The sequence below is a fragment of the Stegostoma tigrinum genome, chromosome 13, assembly GCF_030684315.1.
Source record: "Stegostoma tigrinum isolate sSteTig4 chromosome 13, sSteTig4.hap1, whole genome shotgun sequence".
In the NCBI taxonomy this organism is placed as follows: Eukaryota; Metazoa; Chordata; class Chondrichthyes; order Orectolobiformes; family Stegostomatidae; genus Stegostoma; species Stegostoma tigrinum.
The window spans coordinates 11546215-11564460 of record NC_081366.1 but is presented as its reverse complement, the minus strand read 5'-3'; the positions used below and the strand labels follow the sequence as shown (position 1 = coordinate 11564460).

Genomic DNA, 18246 nt, shown 5'->3' with positions numbered 1-18246 from the left:
GCTTCTGGGTAGAAAAAAGAAATTATAATTGAGGGTTATTAACAGGTCCAGGCTGTGGAGGTGGTAAAATCTGCCAACTGTCTGCCCCTCTGCCGTGGATATGTTTGATCCAGGGTGTCTTTGGAGAGGGAACACCAGGTGTCCATCAGTGTTCTCGATGCTTTTTAAGAGCAATGGGCACCGCAGGGGGTGGAGTGCTTTATTTCCTCTTCCAGCTCCATTTTGATTTATCCCCTTACCACTCTCCCTACTCCTTCACCTTGAGTTGCATTTGCCTGTAATGATCTTTGTACGTAAATACCTCATAGGCTGCATGGGTGATTACTGATGGTGGCTAGTAATTCAAGATCTCTAGGTGTTTTGGTGATGGGGAGAAAAATTGTTCAGTTCAGATAACACTTCTGGATATATATTTTTAAAAAAATGCTGGCTGCTGTGTTTGGGACTGATGGTCAGGAGTCATCTCTTTTAAACATACAAGGTATTTGCATAGGAACATGAGGAAGCTATAGCGTAGGAGCAAGCAGAGCTAGCCAGCTTCCCTCAAGTGTGTTGAATAGGAATAGGTGACCACTCAGTCAATGAGCCCATTGCAAAGGATCAGGAGGAGGCCATTCAGCCCTTAAATCGGTTATACAGGTTAAAGTGATTGGTAACGTGCAAGAATCTGGCTGTAATTAATGTACGTTATGAATCAGTCATGAATTGATGTCCCTCTTCACCTTCAATTGGTCCTCCCTAACTTCTAAAGCATATTTTTTCTTTTGCTGGAGGAATGGGAAAGAGAAGGTCAAGGTTGTTGAAAGTTAAGTCATCTTGGCTCCAAGACAACTGTGCAGGAGTTCCTCAGATGTAGTGTCCTAGGTCCAACCATCTTCAGCTGCTTCATCAATGACCTTCCCTCCATTTTAAGGTCAGAAGTGCAGATGTTCACTGATGCTGAACATTGCTCATTCGTTACTTCTCAGATATAGGAAATAGCCAAGGTATAAATGCAGAGGGGCCTGGACAATACCCAAGCTTGGGCAAGCAAGTGACAAGTAACATTCATGCCACACAAGACCCAGGCAATGACTATCTCCAACAAAAGAGAATCTTACCATTACCCCTTGACATTCAATGCCATTGCTGTATCTGAATACCCCTATTATTAATTAACATTTGGGGCTTACAATTGACCAGAAACTGAGCGGAAGCATGTGATATAAGAAAAGTCCTTTTCGCACAGTGAGTAATTAGAGTATAGAATGCACTGCCAGACAGGTTCAGTTGAAACATTCAAGAGGGCACTGGATGATCATTTGGATATGGGGAGAAAATGCAGGAGATTGGCACTGGGTAATGATGCTGATTTGAAGAATGTGCAAACACAATGAGCCAAATGGCCTCCTCCTGCACCGTGATAATTCTTAGATCCTGAGTGTTCCTTATTCTTCAGCGCATCTTGGGTAGGCGGGTGGCCCTCTGCTTTGGTTGAGTCCAAGGTGGGAAGGCTTGTGGATGACCCCCTCACACTGTTGGCAATTGATCTGTGAAGGCATTTAATGTCCACTTAAGGGCCTTGCCCTGTTGCTTGTGGGTTTCCAAATGAGGATACTTCGTTCAAATACACTTACTGCCTGGCATCAGAAAGTGGGTGTTTTGCTGAGAGCTAGCACCTACTTTTGCTGTTGAAGCCATTGTGAATCTTACTATTATTCAACCATCCTTGGAAGTGCTTTATGGGACAGTCCTTATCTAACATGTGTTGCATCTGCCCTGGGCATGTCCAATAGGAACGTCTAGAGGAAGCTTTACATTACGTCTAATGCATGGTGCTGTGGGAATGATATTGATAGAATGGCATTAGGGGCGATGAGTTTGATTGGCTTGCTTACAATTGGCAGAGTGATGTTGGAGTCCAAAACCAATGGAACAAGCCAGTGTATTCAGAGTTCTTGCTTGTTACATAGACTGAATGGCCAACCCTGCCCCTATTCCCTATCAAGCCAACCCTGCCCCTGTTCCCTATCAAGCCAACCCTGCCACCCAATATTGATCTACCTCAACACCAATTTCCTGCACGATCCACACATCTGTTACCATCTAGAAAATCAATAAGATAAGTCCAATAAATAAGGATAGGTGATGATTTATTTTCTTGCAGGTGCACTGGTGGATCAAGGTGTGTTTGAGGATCTGACACGGGAGCACCTTCCCCTCCTCTACGAGTGGATGCAGGAGCTGGGTGTGATCAGCACTATCTCTCTCTCCTGGTTTTTGACGCTGTTCCTCAGTGTCATGCCATTTGAAAGCGCCGTGGTAGTGGTTGACTGCTTTTTCTATGAGGGCATCAAAGTTATCTTCCAGGTGTCTCTTGCTGTACTGGAAGCCAACATGGAGAAGCTGCTGAATTGTTCTGACGAGGGAGAAGCAATGACTATTCTTGGCAGGTGATTAACTGATCCTGTGCTTGGCCAGTCCCTAGGTCGTATTCTGTCCTGGAAAAATTGTCAGACTTTGGTAGATGTTCAGTATGTAGGAGGCCATTTTGTCCATCTTACCTGTGCCAGATCTTTGAAAAAGCTATCCAATTAACCCTACTTGCCTGCCATTGTGCTGTAAATATATCCTTTCCAAGTATCTATCCAATTCACTTTTGAATGTCACTATTGTTTTGCTTCACCACCACCTTCCTAATAAATGATGCAGTGTACTTCATGGGAACAAACTTGACTGTTAGATTTTTGAATTTCGTTTTATTCATTAATGAGATTGACCGGATAGTGCAGGGAGAACACTGTACTTAACCCCATGGCATATCTGACCCAAGAGTGTTTGATGGGAACAGTGTATAAGGACCGTTACTGTTTATCTAACGTGCTGTGCCTGCAGTGTTTGATGCGGACAGCGTAGAGAGAACTTAACTCTGTATCAAACTCTGTGCTATACCTGTCCTGGGAGTGTTTGCTGGGGGGGTTATCAATGGAAGCGTTATTTTCAGTTTAAGAATAGAGGAAGCTTGACCCTAAAACTAGTCCCATGTGGTACCTGACCTGAAAATGTTTGATGGCAACAGTGTAGAGGCAGTTTTACTTTCAATTTAAAAGAGAGAATTTTATTCTGTATGTAGTCCTTATGTTTTACCTGTTCTGGGAGTGTTTGTTGGAGGACAGTGTCAAGGAAGTTTTACTTTTACTTTAAAAGAGGGAGCTTTGTTTTCAGTTTAAAAGAGTAGAGGGATCTTTGTACCTAACTTAACGTTGTCACTGTTCTGGAGATGCTTGATAAGGAGAGTTTTGAGGGAGCTTCAATATCAGTTTAAAAGAATAGATCTTTGCTCTGTAGCTAATCCCATGCTGTACCTGACCTGGGAGTGTTTGATTGGGACAGTGTGGAGGATGTTTTGCTCTCTATATAACTCCATACTCTAGTTGCGTTGGAAGTATTTGATGGGTGCGATGCGGAAGAAGCTTTACTCTTTAATCTTAATGTTGAAACTAGCTGTTTGAATTTGCAAATTATTCTGTCCCTCAGTTCGAACCTAGGGTATACAGTTTGCTCCAAAATGCTGTCATATATTGGTTCTTGTACCTGTGCACTAATTGTCCGTTTAATATTTTTTTTCCAAACTAATTCAGGTACCTGGACAATGTTTGCAACAAGCAGTGTACAACACCCCCAATCCCACATCTACATGCTTTACTCACCAATGGTGATGATCTTCCACAACAAATAGACATCTTTGAACTGATTAAGTCATCATATGAAGTAAGTCCTTAAAGAAAAGACTCTACAAAAGATTAAGATAACAAAGTGTGGAGCTGGATGAACACAGCAGGCCAAACAGCATCTCAGGAGCACAAAAGCTGACGTTTCTGGCCTAGACCCATTAAATTGTTTACTTTTGGACTCCTGTCTCAAAGATAATGACTTGTTCTGCAAAACATTTGCTGGGCCAGTTGACCAAGGCTGACCTACAGCTTCACCCTCTGCCTTCCTCTGGCCTACCCCCTTCGATCCTGATATTTTGTTTTTTAGAACATTGCAGCACAGTACAGGCCCTTCGGCCCTCGATGTTGTTCCGACCTGTCATACCGATCTCAAGCCCATCTAACCTACAGTATTCCATGTACGTCCATATGATTATCCAATGACGACTTAAATGTACCTAAAGTTGGCGAATCTTTGCAGGCAAAGCGTTCCATTCCCTTACCACTCTCTGAGTAAAGAAACTACCTTTCAAGTTTCAAAATCTCCCCTTCCCCAACTGCATCCCTAAACCAGCCCAGTTCGTCCCCTCCCCCCACTGCACCACACAACCAGCCCAGCTCCTCCCCTCCACCCACTGCATCCCAAAACCAGTCCAACCTGTCTCTGCCTCCCTAACCTGTTCTTCCTCTCACCCATCCCTTCCTCCCACCCCAAGCCGCACCCCCATCTACCTACTAACCTCATCCCACCTCCTTGACCTGCCCGTCTTCCCTGGACTGACCTATCCCCTCCCTACCTCCCCACCTATACTCTCTCTACCTATCTTCTTTTCTCTCCATCTTCGGTCCGCCTCCCCCTCTCTCCCTATTTATTCCAGAACCCTCATCCCATCCCCCTCTCTGATGAAGGGTCTAGGCCCGAAACGTCAGCTTTTGTGCTCCAGAGATGCTGCTTGGCCTGCTGTGTTCATCCAGCCTCACATTTTATTATCTAACATCCTAGTAAATCTCCTTAGCACCCTTTCCAAAGCTTCCACATCCTTCTTATAATGCGGTGACCAGAACTGTACACAATACTCCAAGTGCGGCTGCACCAGAGTTTTGTACAGCTGCACCATAACCTCATGGTTCCGGAACTCGATCTCTCTATTAATAAAAGCTAAAACACTGTATGCCTTCTTAAGAGCCCTGTTAACCTGGGTGGCAACTTTCAAGGATCTGTGAACATGGACACCGAGATCTCTCTGCTCATCTACACGACTAAGAATCTTACCATTAGCCCAGTACTTTGCCTTCCGGTTACTCCTACCAAAGAGCATCACCTCACACTTGTCTGCATTAAACTCCATTTGCCACCTCTCAGCCCAGCTCTGCAGCTTATCAATGTCTCTCTGCAACCTACAGCATCCTTCGTCACTATCCACCGACCTTCGTGTTGTCTGCAAATTTACTAACCCATCCTTCTACGCCCTCATCCAGGTCATTTATAAAAATGACAAACAGCAGTGGACCCAACACCCGACCCTTGCGGTACACCACTAGTAACTGGTCTCCAGGATGAACATTTCCCATCAACTACCACCCTCTGTCTTCTTTCAGCAAGCCAATTTCCGATCCAAACTGCTATATCTCCCACAATTCCATTCCTCCGCATTTTGTACAATAGCCTATTGTGGGGAACCTTATTGAACGCCTTGCTGAAATCCACATACACCACATCAACCGGTTTAGTCTTATCTACCTGTTTGGACACCTTCTCAGAGAACTCAATAAGGTTTGTGAGACACAACCTTCGCTTCACAAAACTGTACTGACTATTCCTAATCAATTTCATCTTTTCTAGATGATTATAAATCCTATCCCTTATAACCTTTTCCAACACTTTACCAACAACTGAGGCCAGGCTCACTGGTCTATAATTACCAGGGTTGTCTCTACTCCCCTTCTTGAACAGGGGAGCCACATTTGCTATCCTCCAGTCATCTGCCACTATTCCTATAGACAATGACGAGTTAAAGATCAATGCCAAAGGCTCGGCAATCTCCTCCCTGGCTTCCCAGAGGATCCTAGGATAAATCCCATCCGGCCCAGGGGACTTGTCTATCTTCACCCTCTGAAGGATTTCTAATACCTCTTCCTTGAGAACCTCAATCCCACCTAGTCTAGTAGCCTGTATCTCAGTATTCTCCTCGACAACATTGTCATTTTCTAGAGTGAATACAGTTGAAAAATATTCATTTAGTGCTTCCCCTATCTCATCTGACTCCACACGCAACTTACCACTACTATCCTTGATTGGCCCTAATCTTACTTTCGTCATTCTTTTATTCCTTAAATACCTATAGAAAGCCTTAGGGTTTACCCTGATCCTATCCATCAACAACTTCTCATGTCTCCTCCTGGCTCTTCTGAGCTCTCTCTTTAGGCCTTTCCTGGCTACCTTGTAGCCCTCATGTGCCCTAACTGAGGCTTCACATCTCATTCTAACATAAGCCTTCTTCTTCCTCTTGACCAGAGATTCCACCTCCTTCGTAAACCATGGCTCCCGCACTCTACCGCTTCCTCCCTGCCTGACAGGGCACACAGGAGTTTTTCCTTGAATAAGCTCCACATTTCTAATGTGCCCATCCCCTGCAGTTTCCTTCCCCATCCTATGCTCCCTAAATCTTGCCTAATCTCATTGTAATTGCCTTTCCACCAGCTATAACTCTATACACCTATCCCTTTCCATCACTAAAGTAACCATAACAGAATTGTGATCGCTATCACTAAAGTGTTCACCTACTTCCAAATGTAACACCTGACCAGGCTCATTACCCAGTACCAAATCTAATGTGGCTTCGCCCCTTGTTGGCCTATCTACATACTGTGTCAGGAAGCCCTCCTGCACACACTGGACAAAAACTGACCCATTTATAGCACTCGAACTATAGTGCTCCCAGTCAATATTTGGAAAGTTGAAGTCCCCCATGACAACTACCCTGTCTCTCTCACTCCTATTGAGAATCATCTTTGCTATCCTTTCCTCTACATCTCTGGAACTATTCGGAGGCCTATAGAAAACTCCCAACAGGGTGACCTCTCCTTTCCTGTTTCTAACCTCAGCCCATACTACCTCAGTTGACGAGTCCCCAAACATCCTTTCTGCAACTGCAATACTGTCCTTGACCAACAATGCCACACCTCTGCCCCTTTTACCATCTTCTCTGTTCTTACTGAAACATCTAAATCCCAGAACCTGCAACAACCATTCCTGTCCCTGCTCTATCCAGGTCTCCGAAATGGCCACAACATCGAAGTCCCAGGTACTAACCCTTGCTGCAAGTCCACCCACCTTATTCCGGACGCTCCTGGCATTGAAGTAGACACACTTCAAACTAACTTCTTGCTTCCCTGAAACTTGATTTCAGACCACCCTACTCTCAACCTTGTCGATAGTCGAACTACAATTTTGGTGCCCATCCCCCTGCTGAATTAGTTTAAACCCACCCGAATAGCCTTAGCAAATTTCCCCTGGATATTGGTACCCCTCTGGTTCAGGTGAAGACCATCTTGCTTGTAGAGGTCCCACTTGCCCCAGAAAGAGCCCCAATTATCCAAGAATCCAAAACCCTCCCTCCTGCAAAGAAAGCTAAGCTGGCAAGACAGATCCCTGAAATTAATGGGACATTGCTGTGTCTGTGTAGGTGTAGGCAGAAGTTGTACCTACTGCTAATCTTGATGTTCATCCTTCCATCACCTCCCCCCTACCTAACTCTGGATCTTACACGGGTGTTGTGTTTGGGGTGGTAAAGGAGCCGTGTTTGAGACTCCAAAGAATTCAGTGTCAGCCCTTTGAAATCATACTCCTCTTGACAGTAGGCACTGACCTCGGGAGAGTTGTTTGGTTGAGCAGTCATGGGAGCAGAATTTCCAGGTGAGATCAACTCCCAATATTTTTTTCTCCTATGTTTAGAAATTTGGGTCCATCAGAGCGGATGCGATTGAGCAGATGCGATTCAAGCAGAGACTGAAGGTCATACAGTCACTGGAGGACACAGCAAAGCGGAGTGTGGTAAGGGAAAGGTTTCTCCACCATCTTAAAAACAGCTAGTCAATCGTAACATTGCCGTGTTACAGAAAAGGGCTTGTTTGATTCGTTCATGTGGTGTGAGGGTCTCTGCTAATACCAACATTTAATCCCCATGAAGGTGAAGCGCAAGCCTCACAGGGCAGTGAAAACTTAATTCTGCAAACAACAGAAAGTTTCCTGTTACTTCCTCTGTTTGCCAAGTGGCTGTGCTAGTCAGACCCCATGACTGGGTTGTTAGTCCTGTTTGAGAGGGACCATGAATTGGTTGTGAGAACAGTGTTTATTTATTTTCCTCTACCGCCCTCATGGCTCCCTACTCTTTCCCTGGGATTAGTGACACCTACCAACTCAGCGCAGACCAGTGACAGAAGCTTAGGAACATGGCTCAGTTCTGTGCCTGTGCACTGGATGATGAATTTGTGGTCTGGGCCATTTAGTGGAAGCGCATTCTTATTACTTTGTTAAAGGAAGTCATTAGATCCATCTTTTTACCCAGTCCCCCAGGCTCGTTGTCCATGCCTGTAGCTCTGCAAGTTTATTTCCCTCGTGTTCATCTAATTCTCTTGAAATCATTCATTGTTTATACAGATAATTGAAGCAGGGACAAAAGGTTTTCGATCCATCCCAGACCAGTTGCTACATTAAAAAAAAAGTTATTGCTGGCTTCACTCCTGCTTCTCTTACCTAAAACCTTAAGTCTAAGCCCCCATCAGCTAATGTGAACAATTCTTTGTGACACACTTTGAGAAAAGTAGACAATCTTCCAGATGTCTATCACATCTCCCGTAGTCTCAACTTCTCATACTGCAAGTGGGCTCAGCTTCTCCAACTCAACCTTGTAATTAAAATCCTTCATCCTTCGAGCTATTCTGATAAATGTCCTCTGTACTCTGTCAGAGATCCTTGAATCCTTAATAAACTGGACATGATTGTCCAGTTGTAGCTTAACTAGTGCTTTACTAAAGTTCAGCCAAAATCTCTGCTTCTGTACTCCATGACTCCATTTAGGAATGCCTTGCTAACCGTGCTTCCGATATATCCTCTGTGCGGCTGGAGGAACACAGCAGGCCAGGCAGCACCAGAAGGGCAGGAAAGTCGGGATCCTTCTTCTAGCGATACAGCTCCCCTGCTCCTCTGATGCTGCCTGGCCTGCTGTGTTCCTCCAGCTCCACACTGTGTTATCTCTGACTCCAACATTGACAGTTCTTACTATCTCCAGTATATTCTGCCACTTTTGAAGACAAATGTACATGAACCCTTGATTCTCCATCCCTGCATGCACTGCCATTATAGAATTATTACTTCTCCCTATCCTGACTGGCCAAAACGCATCACCTCACACTTTGTGTTAAATTCCGTCAGTCCGTTGTTTGCCCTTCAGCTTTCCATCCTGTGTTCTGTTGTGTTAGACTGACATAATTTTTAATGTCTGTCACACCTTTGAGTTTGACATCGAAAATCAAATCTACATTGTCGACATCCCTCTGCATCATAAACCAGCCGTCCAACCAACTAAGCTAACCAACACCTGCCCCATTGTTTAAAAAGAAACAAAAACTGGAATCCTCAGTGAGTGTCAATTAGATACAGATGAATGAGCACACTTAACATAGAGTCAGCATTCTGCATTTGCTTTACATGTAGACTCCCCTCCCGGTGACATTGAGCTACAACAACAACAATTTGTATGAGTTTTTTGATACTGGGTGAAAGTCGTGCACACTGTTGTGCAAACATGTTTCAGTCCATCACTGACAAGGGTTGGTGTATCTTTCCAGGTGCGTGCTATCCTGACGGAAACTGCTTTCAGTATTGAGGAGCTGGAGGAGCTCTATTTACTTTTCAAGGTCAGTGGATGTGCAGCACAAAAAATCAATCGCACATTAAATTGTGAAATTTGAACTTTATAACACTCTGGTTAGGTCTTGTTTAGTGTACTGCAAACCATTCAGCGCAACACACTTCGGGAACACTGTAAATGAATACAGAGAGAGTTTAATGGGATGTTAATGGAAGGTGGATGGGAAAAGTTAGGACTTGGAGCAGAGTGGTTAGCCAGCTACCTATGGGAGATATTTTAAATTCAATTGCATAATTTAGTTGTCACTGGTTAGACCAGCATTCATGGCCCGTCTCTAATTCCCTTAAGAAACATGGTGGTGAGCTGCTTTCTTGAACCATGCATGTGGGAAGTAGGGGATTAGATGGACCACAATGGTATTAGGAAGGGAGGTTTGGGAACAGGAATGACGTGCAGGCTGCTTTTATTTCAATTAGCCTTTTCCACCACCCATTGAGATGGTGGTTGAGTTGTGATCTTACTCTATATGTCTGCTATGCTCCATGTCTTTTCATACAGATTGGTGTTTGATAGAGTTGTTTTGTTTGGAGTCAGTAAGAATGTGCACCTATTGTTTCTGTTTCATCCTAACAAAATAGGTGACAGCAGTTCTCTGGCTCGTTCCTCAGGGCAATACCTTGATTAATAAGAGTAAACACTGACCACCGAAAGCAAATGTGCAGATGCAGCAAGCAGTTAGAAAGACATTCAGGAGCAAGAAAGTTTTAGTACAGCTTCACATGACCTCAGTGAGACCACACCAGCAGTATTGAATGCAGGTAGTTTTCCTGTAATGCGATAGGTGTGTTCTTTTGTGACCTCGCGCTCTAGAAAATCGCCATCGAAAATCACATTATAGGGAAATCTCTATAGAAAATCTCTCTATCTGTACAGAATGTTTGCGCTATCCAAACAGCGTTCGCAATTCATTAATTGTGTTACAGCCAATTTACATTAACGAAACATGCGTTGTATCAGAGCAACCTGTACAGCTTCTGATCTCTTTACCTAAGAAAAGATTTACTTGCCAGAAAGGGAGTGCAGCCAAGGTCCAGTAGACTCATTTCTGGGTTGGCACCTTTTGTTGAATGAGGAGAGATTAAAGTTTAGGAGAATGAGGAAGGATCTCATTCTCGCAGGCCTGAACAGACTGATGCAAGGATGACTTTTTTATTCCCCTGGCGGGGTGGTGATAGGGTACCAGAACGAGGGATCACAGTCTCAGGATTAAATGTAGGCCATTTTGGACAGAGGTGAGGAGAACTTTCTTCACTGGCAGTGGTGAACTTGTGGAATTCCCTACCACAAAATGCTGTGAAGGCCAAGTGACTGAATATGTTTAAGAAAGAGAAAGATTTCTAGAGGCTAAAGCTGTTAAGGTATGTAGGGAGAGAGTTGAGAATATGGCATTAAAGTGGAGAATTGGCCATGAGCATGTGGATCAGCTCAATGGACTGCATAATCTGCTCCTTGTATTTTGTGTTACTAATCTTCCTGGTTTAAATTTAAACAAAGCTTGGCAGCTAACTGCCAGTCTTCATCTAACTGGTACATTCCACATGGTAACATCTTGGCAACATGGCAACACCAATTGGAATACACTTGTGAATAGATCAAAACTTTCTTCTCATGTGGTGTAACAATGTTCTTCCCCTATGCATTGGTATTCTTGTGAATGTCCTGATGAGTCACGAGATGAAAAATTTTTTTTAAACAAATTTACACATGGGAAGATGGAGGTTTAGCATACTTCTGTGTCTCATCTTCACCAACAGCTCCATGGGCCTAGTAACACATGCATTTCAGAATGTTATCATTGACCGAAAATCTCATGGCCTTCCCCTCCCACCTCTGTATTCTCCTCCAGTTCCGATATTTCTGTAACTCTGGCATCTTGCACACCGCCCCACCTATAATTAGGACACAATTGTTGGTCACATCTTCAGCTGCCTAAGTCCTGAGCCTGCCTTTATTTTTAAAATCTTTATTCCTCTTTGCCTGTCCCTCCTCCTTCAGGGTGCTCCGTTAGGAAAGCTTAGCCAAAGGAGTAGTTTTTAAATGACCAATCCTAGTGTTCTTTCATGTGACACCAGTGTTGATTTTACTATCTGCTCCTGTGAAGCATCTTGGGATGTTTTTTATTGTTCAAGCTGCTATATAAAATTATCGATCGTGTTTTCTTTCCCCCTCAGGCCAAACACTTGATGAGCTGTTACTGGGGTGGGAGCAGCAGTGCAGCAGAGAGACACGACCTCAGCCAGCCTTACCTGGAACAGTATCGCATTGATTCAGAGCAATTCCAGGAGCTCTTTGTGGCGCTGTCACCTTGGACTTGTGGACCACATTCTCAGGCCCTCGCTGGGCGCATGTTCCGCCTCTTGGATCAAAACAGAGACTCACTTATCAGCTTTAAGGAATTCATCACTGGGCTGAGTAAGTGTTCATTTTCCACTCCTCACCGTCCCCAGAAACAATCCCCCAGAAACATCAAAACACTGCCTAAAAACTCAGTGAGTCAGTGTTCTTTTTGATGCTAGTCCGGAACTAGGGGCTGTCAATATCAGGCTAAGGCTGAGCCATTTAAAGCTGAGATAGAAAATATTTTCACTCGGAAGGTTGAGAGTCTTTGGAATTCTCTACCTAAACAGGGATACAGAAGCTTAATTGGTGAATCAATTCAAGACAGAGATTTTTGGAAACTGAGGAATCAATAGATATGAGGGCAGGGCAGAAAGTGGAGACTGGTGGAAGCTCATCATCTCTTAAATAGTAAAACGGGCTTGTGTTTGACCTATTTCCGCTCTTGCGTTCCTATGAGTTTGATAGTGAATGTCAGCTGATGTGGAGGTGGATGTGCACTAAATCAATTGGGTGAGGGGTAAATGTGTATCCTCTTTCTTGAGTGTCAGCCATTGTTCTGAGGGAAGCACAACTGCCTCTGCCTCGGAGTCAGAATTCTGTGGGTTCAAGGCTCAGCCCAACCATTTGAGTCTCTATTGGAGATTCAGCCTCCCTGTGACTATACTGAGGGAATGCTGAGGTGCTTTCTTTGAACTGAAGTGTTTAACAATGCCCCTGCCCATCCTGTGGAAGTGAAATATCCCACAGGTCTAATTGAAGAAGAGCAGGGGAGTTCTCGCTGATGTCTTGGTGACATTTATCCCTCGACCAACGTTGATGTTTTAGTTAGCTGTAGGGTTGAAGCAAATTACAAAATGGGTAGAGGCAAGAACATGATATTTGCCAATAGGGATGAGACTTTTAAAACAGGTGTTGCTTGACCAATGAAATTCTTAAAGAGGAGACAACTGCTATCACTGTATCTATACAAATATTTCAGAAACAAATAGAACTGTCAGGAGATTATCTAGTGTTTTTTGGTGCCTGTAGCAATTAAGTTTTCCTTCCATAGCTGCAATATTGGCTCAAATCCAACCTAAAGCTGAATTCTGCCCCTGTCAGGCATGATATGAATTGGGATGTAACAGAAGTTAATTTGGGGATGTGACGATCACTGGCAATATCAGGATTTTGTGTGTGCCTTATTATTCCACAAGTATGACTCTCAGGTTGTTGCTTGACGAATCTGTGAGACTGCATTCCCAATTTTGTTTCTTTCCCCCAGATATTAATAAGGAAAACTTTGCAGGGTCAACAGTTATGTCCGCTCTAATGTGAGGTCTTGACCTGAAACGTCAGCTCTCTCCTTTTGGTATTTCTTGAATTGTAGGGGCATTTAGCATCTGAACTCGTGTCCTTATGTCTTGGCTAAGCTCAGGGATTTGATTTTGGAACCTGACTCTGACCTACATTAACAATGTAAACATCCTGTGGTGCGTGAACCAACTGCACTACATTCCTGCTGTAACTCAGCTCAGCTAATGTCTCTCAGAGTTGAGGCTGAACCTGATTTGTAGAGTTCAGTCGCAGCCCACCCCTATCCCAAGGAAGAGACCCTTGCCATTTCCATAGCACCATTTCTCAGTCTGATGACATCTCAAAGACTGTACAATGCTCTAAAGCTGATGAAGTAGTTTTTGAAATGTCCTTGTGGTAGAAACTCCAGATCACAACAAATTTCCTGAATGGTCAGGTGATCTGCTTTAGTGTTATTGGTGAGAAATTAATACTGGCCAATCCAGAGTATTCACCTGGTCTTCTCCAAAATAGTGGCTGCAATGTTTTATTTCCTACATTCATCCAAAGTAGCAGATGTACGTCTCTGTTTAATGTCAGATTGAAAAGGCAACATGGCTGACTGTGTTGCACTCCATCAGCACTGCACTTTAGTCTCACTTGAGACTTTATGCTCAAATCCTCAGAGTTGACTGCAATTAAAATGAGATGATTGAAGGTCAGGCTTTATGTAACTTGGGTTTTATTGTCTAGGTGGAATGTACCATGGCGATCTTGTAGAGAAGTTGAAACTCTTGTACAGACTGCACCTGCCACCAGGTAAGATCACGATTGATGAACTTCCCCATGCATTCTTCTTCTCTGTTTACCAGTGATCTATCAGTTACAAAGCTGTGTTTTCCTACTTTAGTCAGTTCCTGTCTAGAATGTACTAATTCATGTTTCTGTGCACACTCTTGATCTTTACACGAGGGAGGGGATGGCCTAATGGAACTATCACCAGACTATTAATCCAGAGATAGTAGGAACTGCAGATGCTGGAGAATCAGAGATAACAAGGTGTAGACCTGGAGGAACACAACAGGCCAAGCAGCATCAGAGGAAGGCTGACATTTCAGGCCTAGACCCTCCGGCCCAAAACATCAGCCTTCCTGCTCCTCTGATGCTGCGTGGCCTGCTGTGTTCATCCAGTTCTACACCTTGTTATCTCTATTAATCCAGAGACCTAGGTAATGTTCTGGGGACGTGGGTTCAAATCCTGCCATGGTAGATGGTGAAATGTGAGTTCAGTGAAAAGTCTGGAATTAAAATGATGATCATCTAATGGTGACCCAGAAGTCATTGTCCATTGTCTGAAAAAAACATGGGTGGCACTTGTGCCTCAGTGGTTAGCGCTGCAGCCTCACAGTGCCAGGGACCTGAGTTTGATTCCACCCTTGGGCAACTGTCCGTGTGGAGATTGCACATTCTCCCCAAGTCTGTGTAGATTTCCTCCCAAAGTCCAAAAATGTGCAGGTTAGCTGGATTAGCCATGGGAAATTACATGTAGTGTTCCTGGATGTGTGGATTAGGTGCATTAGCCATTGCAGGGTTACGGGGAAGGGTCTGGGTGGGATGATCTTCTGAGAGTTGGTGTGGACTTGTGGGGTAGAATGTCCTGCTTTCCACACTGTAGGGATTCTAAGAAAATCCACCTGGTTCATTAATATCCTGTAGGGAAGGAAACCATAATCCTTACCTAGTGTGGTTTACGTGTGACTCCAGATTCACAAAAATGCAGTTGACACTCAACCCCTTTTGGGCAATTAAGGATGGGCAATGAAAGTTGGTCTAGCCAGCGATGCCCTCATTCTGTGAATGAATGGGAAGAAAAGAAGCCCTATACAATGAATGCAACAGATACTTGACTGTAAAAGGCATCACATATGTTCCCAGCTGCATTCAAGGACTGGTGACCATTAAAAGCAGTGGCTAGAACACTTCTCCCCAAACTCCTGAGAAAGCTATAGTTTCATCTCTGCTAAGATGGGAAAGTGCTGGCAATGAATGCAGAATGGACTTGTGTGGCTCAGTCCTACACTGTTGAAAGAGCTCAAGACACAGTTTTGACACTGAATAAATCCCATAAATGAACAAAAGAAACTCCTGAAAATCGTGAAATGCGGTGTGATTCACTTGAGTTGGTGAGGGTGGAGGATGTTAGAATCAGAATTGGTGAGGAAAGGGGAGTCTGGCTGCTTAGCGTGGGACTGTGGTCACATGCTTGCTGCTCTTCTCCTTGTTGCAGTTAGGGGAAGGAATTGTCAGGATTCTTTAGATTATGTGGTTAAATGTGTGTATATATATAAAGGAGCTCCGTGGTACAACTCTTTGCTGTGTGGGATCCTTGTCTACAATGTACGTTTGTAACTCATTTTCAATGCCCCCATTTATTTTGCAGCTCTTTGGCCAGAGGAAGAATCAGCATTAGAAGCTACTCAATACTTCACTGAGGATCCCTTGGCTGATGTGTCACATGGTAAGTGTGCAGAGTACTTTTTTTAACTGTACTTTTTTCTAATCCTACATTTTGTTCTCCCCTGAGGGATTAATGACAAATAAGTGGTGAGACTCTTCAGCCCATGAGGCTGGGCCTGAACACTGGATGGGCTGTCAAATTCAGTGCCGCATCGCCACCTTTTGCCCCTGCAGCTTATAAATTAGTCCTCTTCTAGAATGTATCTGGTTGCCTTTTGAAAGTCCCTATTCACTATGTTTCCAACCTTTCTTCGGGTGTTATCCACGTTGTAGCAGACCTGTAAGTCAGGCTACATTGTGTCCAAAAGTGGAAGTATCTGTAACAGTGCAACAATGTCTGTCATGTGACAGTTTAGAAGAACACCTTCCACTAACAGAACCTTGACTTACAGATTCTGCTCAGGATTTAGTGTAATTCATTACACCTGTAATTAACAATGGAATTATGAAAAAAGCTCCAGCATCAACTACAGATTCTGCCCTTAACTTGATTGAATCATTGCGACAGGAGGTAGACATTTATCCATCCTGTTCCACAGTTTGATCGGATTGTGACTGGTCTGTGCCCTTACTCTACTTACCCTGTTCCACTGTATACATCTTTTGTCCAGGAATAAAGCTGGCAATCTCAGTCTCAAAAGCTCCAAGTGACCATGATCACCTGTGGCTATCTGGGGGAGAGAATTCCAGATTTCCTGTGTCTGTGATGTGAAAACATGTTTATTGATTTCACTCTCTCATATTCCAACTCAATAGTGAAAATTCTGTCCCTTTGTTCTGCATTCCCCAACAGAGGAAATAGCTTTTCTCTCTATTTACCTTGTTAGATCCCATTATCGTTCTACTGACATTTGAGCAGATCATCCTCAACAATCTGAACTCCAAGGAAAATGAACCAAGTTTATGCAACGTCTCTTGCACAATTTACTCTGTAATGGTGAAGAAACACTTCCTACATTCTATACCCAATGGCCTTATGAGAACTTACTTTCTCAATACCTTCTGAAGCATTAAAATCCTTTAAATTTTGTGTCAACACTCCAACTGGAGAGAGCTACTTTTGCAGGAGTTGTAGTTGAGTAACAGGGACAATAGTATGAATTGGAGATGTCTCAGTGTTAGGCTCCTCTGAGCAAATTTTGGTTGATAAGGTTGAAGGAAACATGTGAAATCTGTAGAACAGGGACTAATTATAATTTTAATTTTTGTTTCTTTTCTTCCTAGGAAAAAGCTTTATATAAAAAAAACTATTCTCTTATTTGTGAGGTATTTTAGTATGTATCTGGGATTCCATCAAAAAAGTTAAAATCATAGGATCATAAAGGTCAGAAGATGGTCATTCAGTCCATCACTCAATGCTAATTCTTTGAAAGAGCTGTCTGATGAGACTCTTTCCCCATCTTGCTTCGGTGCTATTCTTATTTTGCATTTGATTTTTCTCATCATTGTAGGCAAAATTGCCATTCAGATTCTGAGTGAACTTTACTCCTTTTTAAAGGGGTAATAATGATGGAACAATAATTCGATTCAGACAGTGGGAAGTGGTAACGATATATAGTACAACATAAGAGGTATGCTACAGCTGCACATTTTCATTAAAGGTTTGGATTTTGTAGTAGGCATAAGATTGGATTTATTGCCGATCTCTTCTCATTAAAGAGTAAATCCTCCAGAATGTTCCAGTGATTGCACATGTGCAGTTAAATGGGGTAATTGGGATGTTGCCTACTTGTTCTAACAATATTCTGCTGAGGGACTTCATAATGAAAGATACGAATGATGAAGTTGCATTTCAAGTAATCGAGACACTAAAATTCCAGGAAAACTTTAGCTGATCCATTCCAGGGCGAAGAAATTTTCAACGATCGAATAAGGTTGCTAAACATTAACTCTGCTGTTAAAATCAGCTTCGAAATGCGCAGAGACTCCTGCCTTCAGGTTTTAATTATTGTTGGAGATTGATGACAAAACAGGATTATTGGAATGTTATGAGATGGTGAGGAGTGCAGATGCTGGTAGTCAGAGGTCGATAAAATATGGAGCTGGAGGAGCACAGCAGGTCAGACAGCATCCTAGGAGCAGGAATGTTTTGGGTCAAGACCCTTCTTCAGGACTGAGGAGGGTCAAGGAAGCTCAAATAAATAGAGAGAGGGAGGTGGGCTGGGGGAATGTAGGTGGGAGGATGATAGGTGGATGTAGGTAGGGGGTTGTAGAGATTGGTCAGTCTGAAAGGTGGAGCAGATAGATGAGGAGGAAGATGGACAGGTTGTGTCAGGTCAAGGAGGCAGGGCTACACCTGCCCCTACACCGCCCCTCTCACCTCCGTCCACGGCCCCAATCATTCCATATCTGACAGGGATTCACCTGTACGTCTTCTAACCTGGTTTATTGCTTCGGTGCTCCCAGTGTGATCCCCTCTACATCAGAGGGACTTAAGCTCAGACTCAGTGACCGTTTGTGGAGCTTCTGTGCTCCAATCAACTTCACCT

At 43.6% G+C, this 18246-nt stretch overlaps 1 protein-coding gene across 2 annotated transcripts in view; it reads left to right on the top strand.

The window, feature by feature from the left end:
• The window catches only part of LOC125458255 (TBC1 domain family member 9B-like), a 62890-nt gene that overhangs the window by 28134 nt on the left and 16510 nt on the right, over positions 1–18246 (top strand). For both annotated transcript variants that reach the window (XM_059650565.1, XM_059650564.1), the window contains exons 12-18: positions 2147–2432; positions 3621–3750; positions 7648–7746; positions 9543–9611; positions 11797–12037; positions 13994–14059; positions 15681–15758. In XM_059650565.1, the coding sequence (XP_059506548.1) occupies positions 2147–2432; positions 3621–3750; positions 7648–7746; positions 9543–9611; positions 11797–12037; positions 13994–14059; positions 15681–15758 (969 nt within the window). The remainder of the gene's footprint in view (positions 1–2146; positions 2433–3620; positions 3751–7647; positions 7747–9542; positions 9612–11796; positions 12038–13993; positions 14060–15680; positions 15759–18246) is intronic.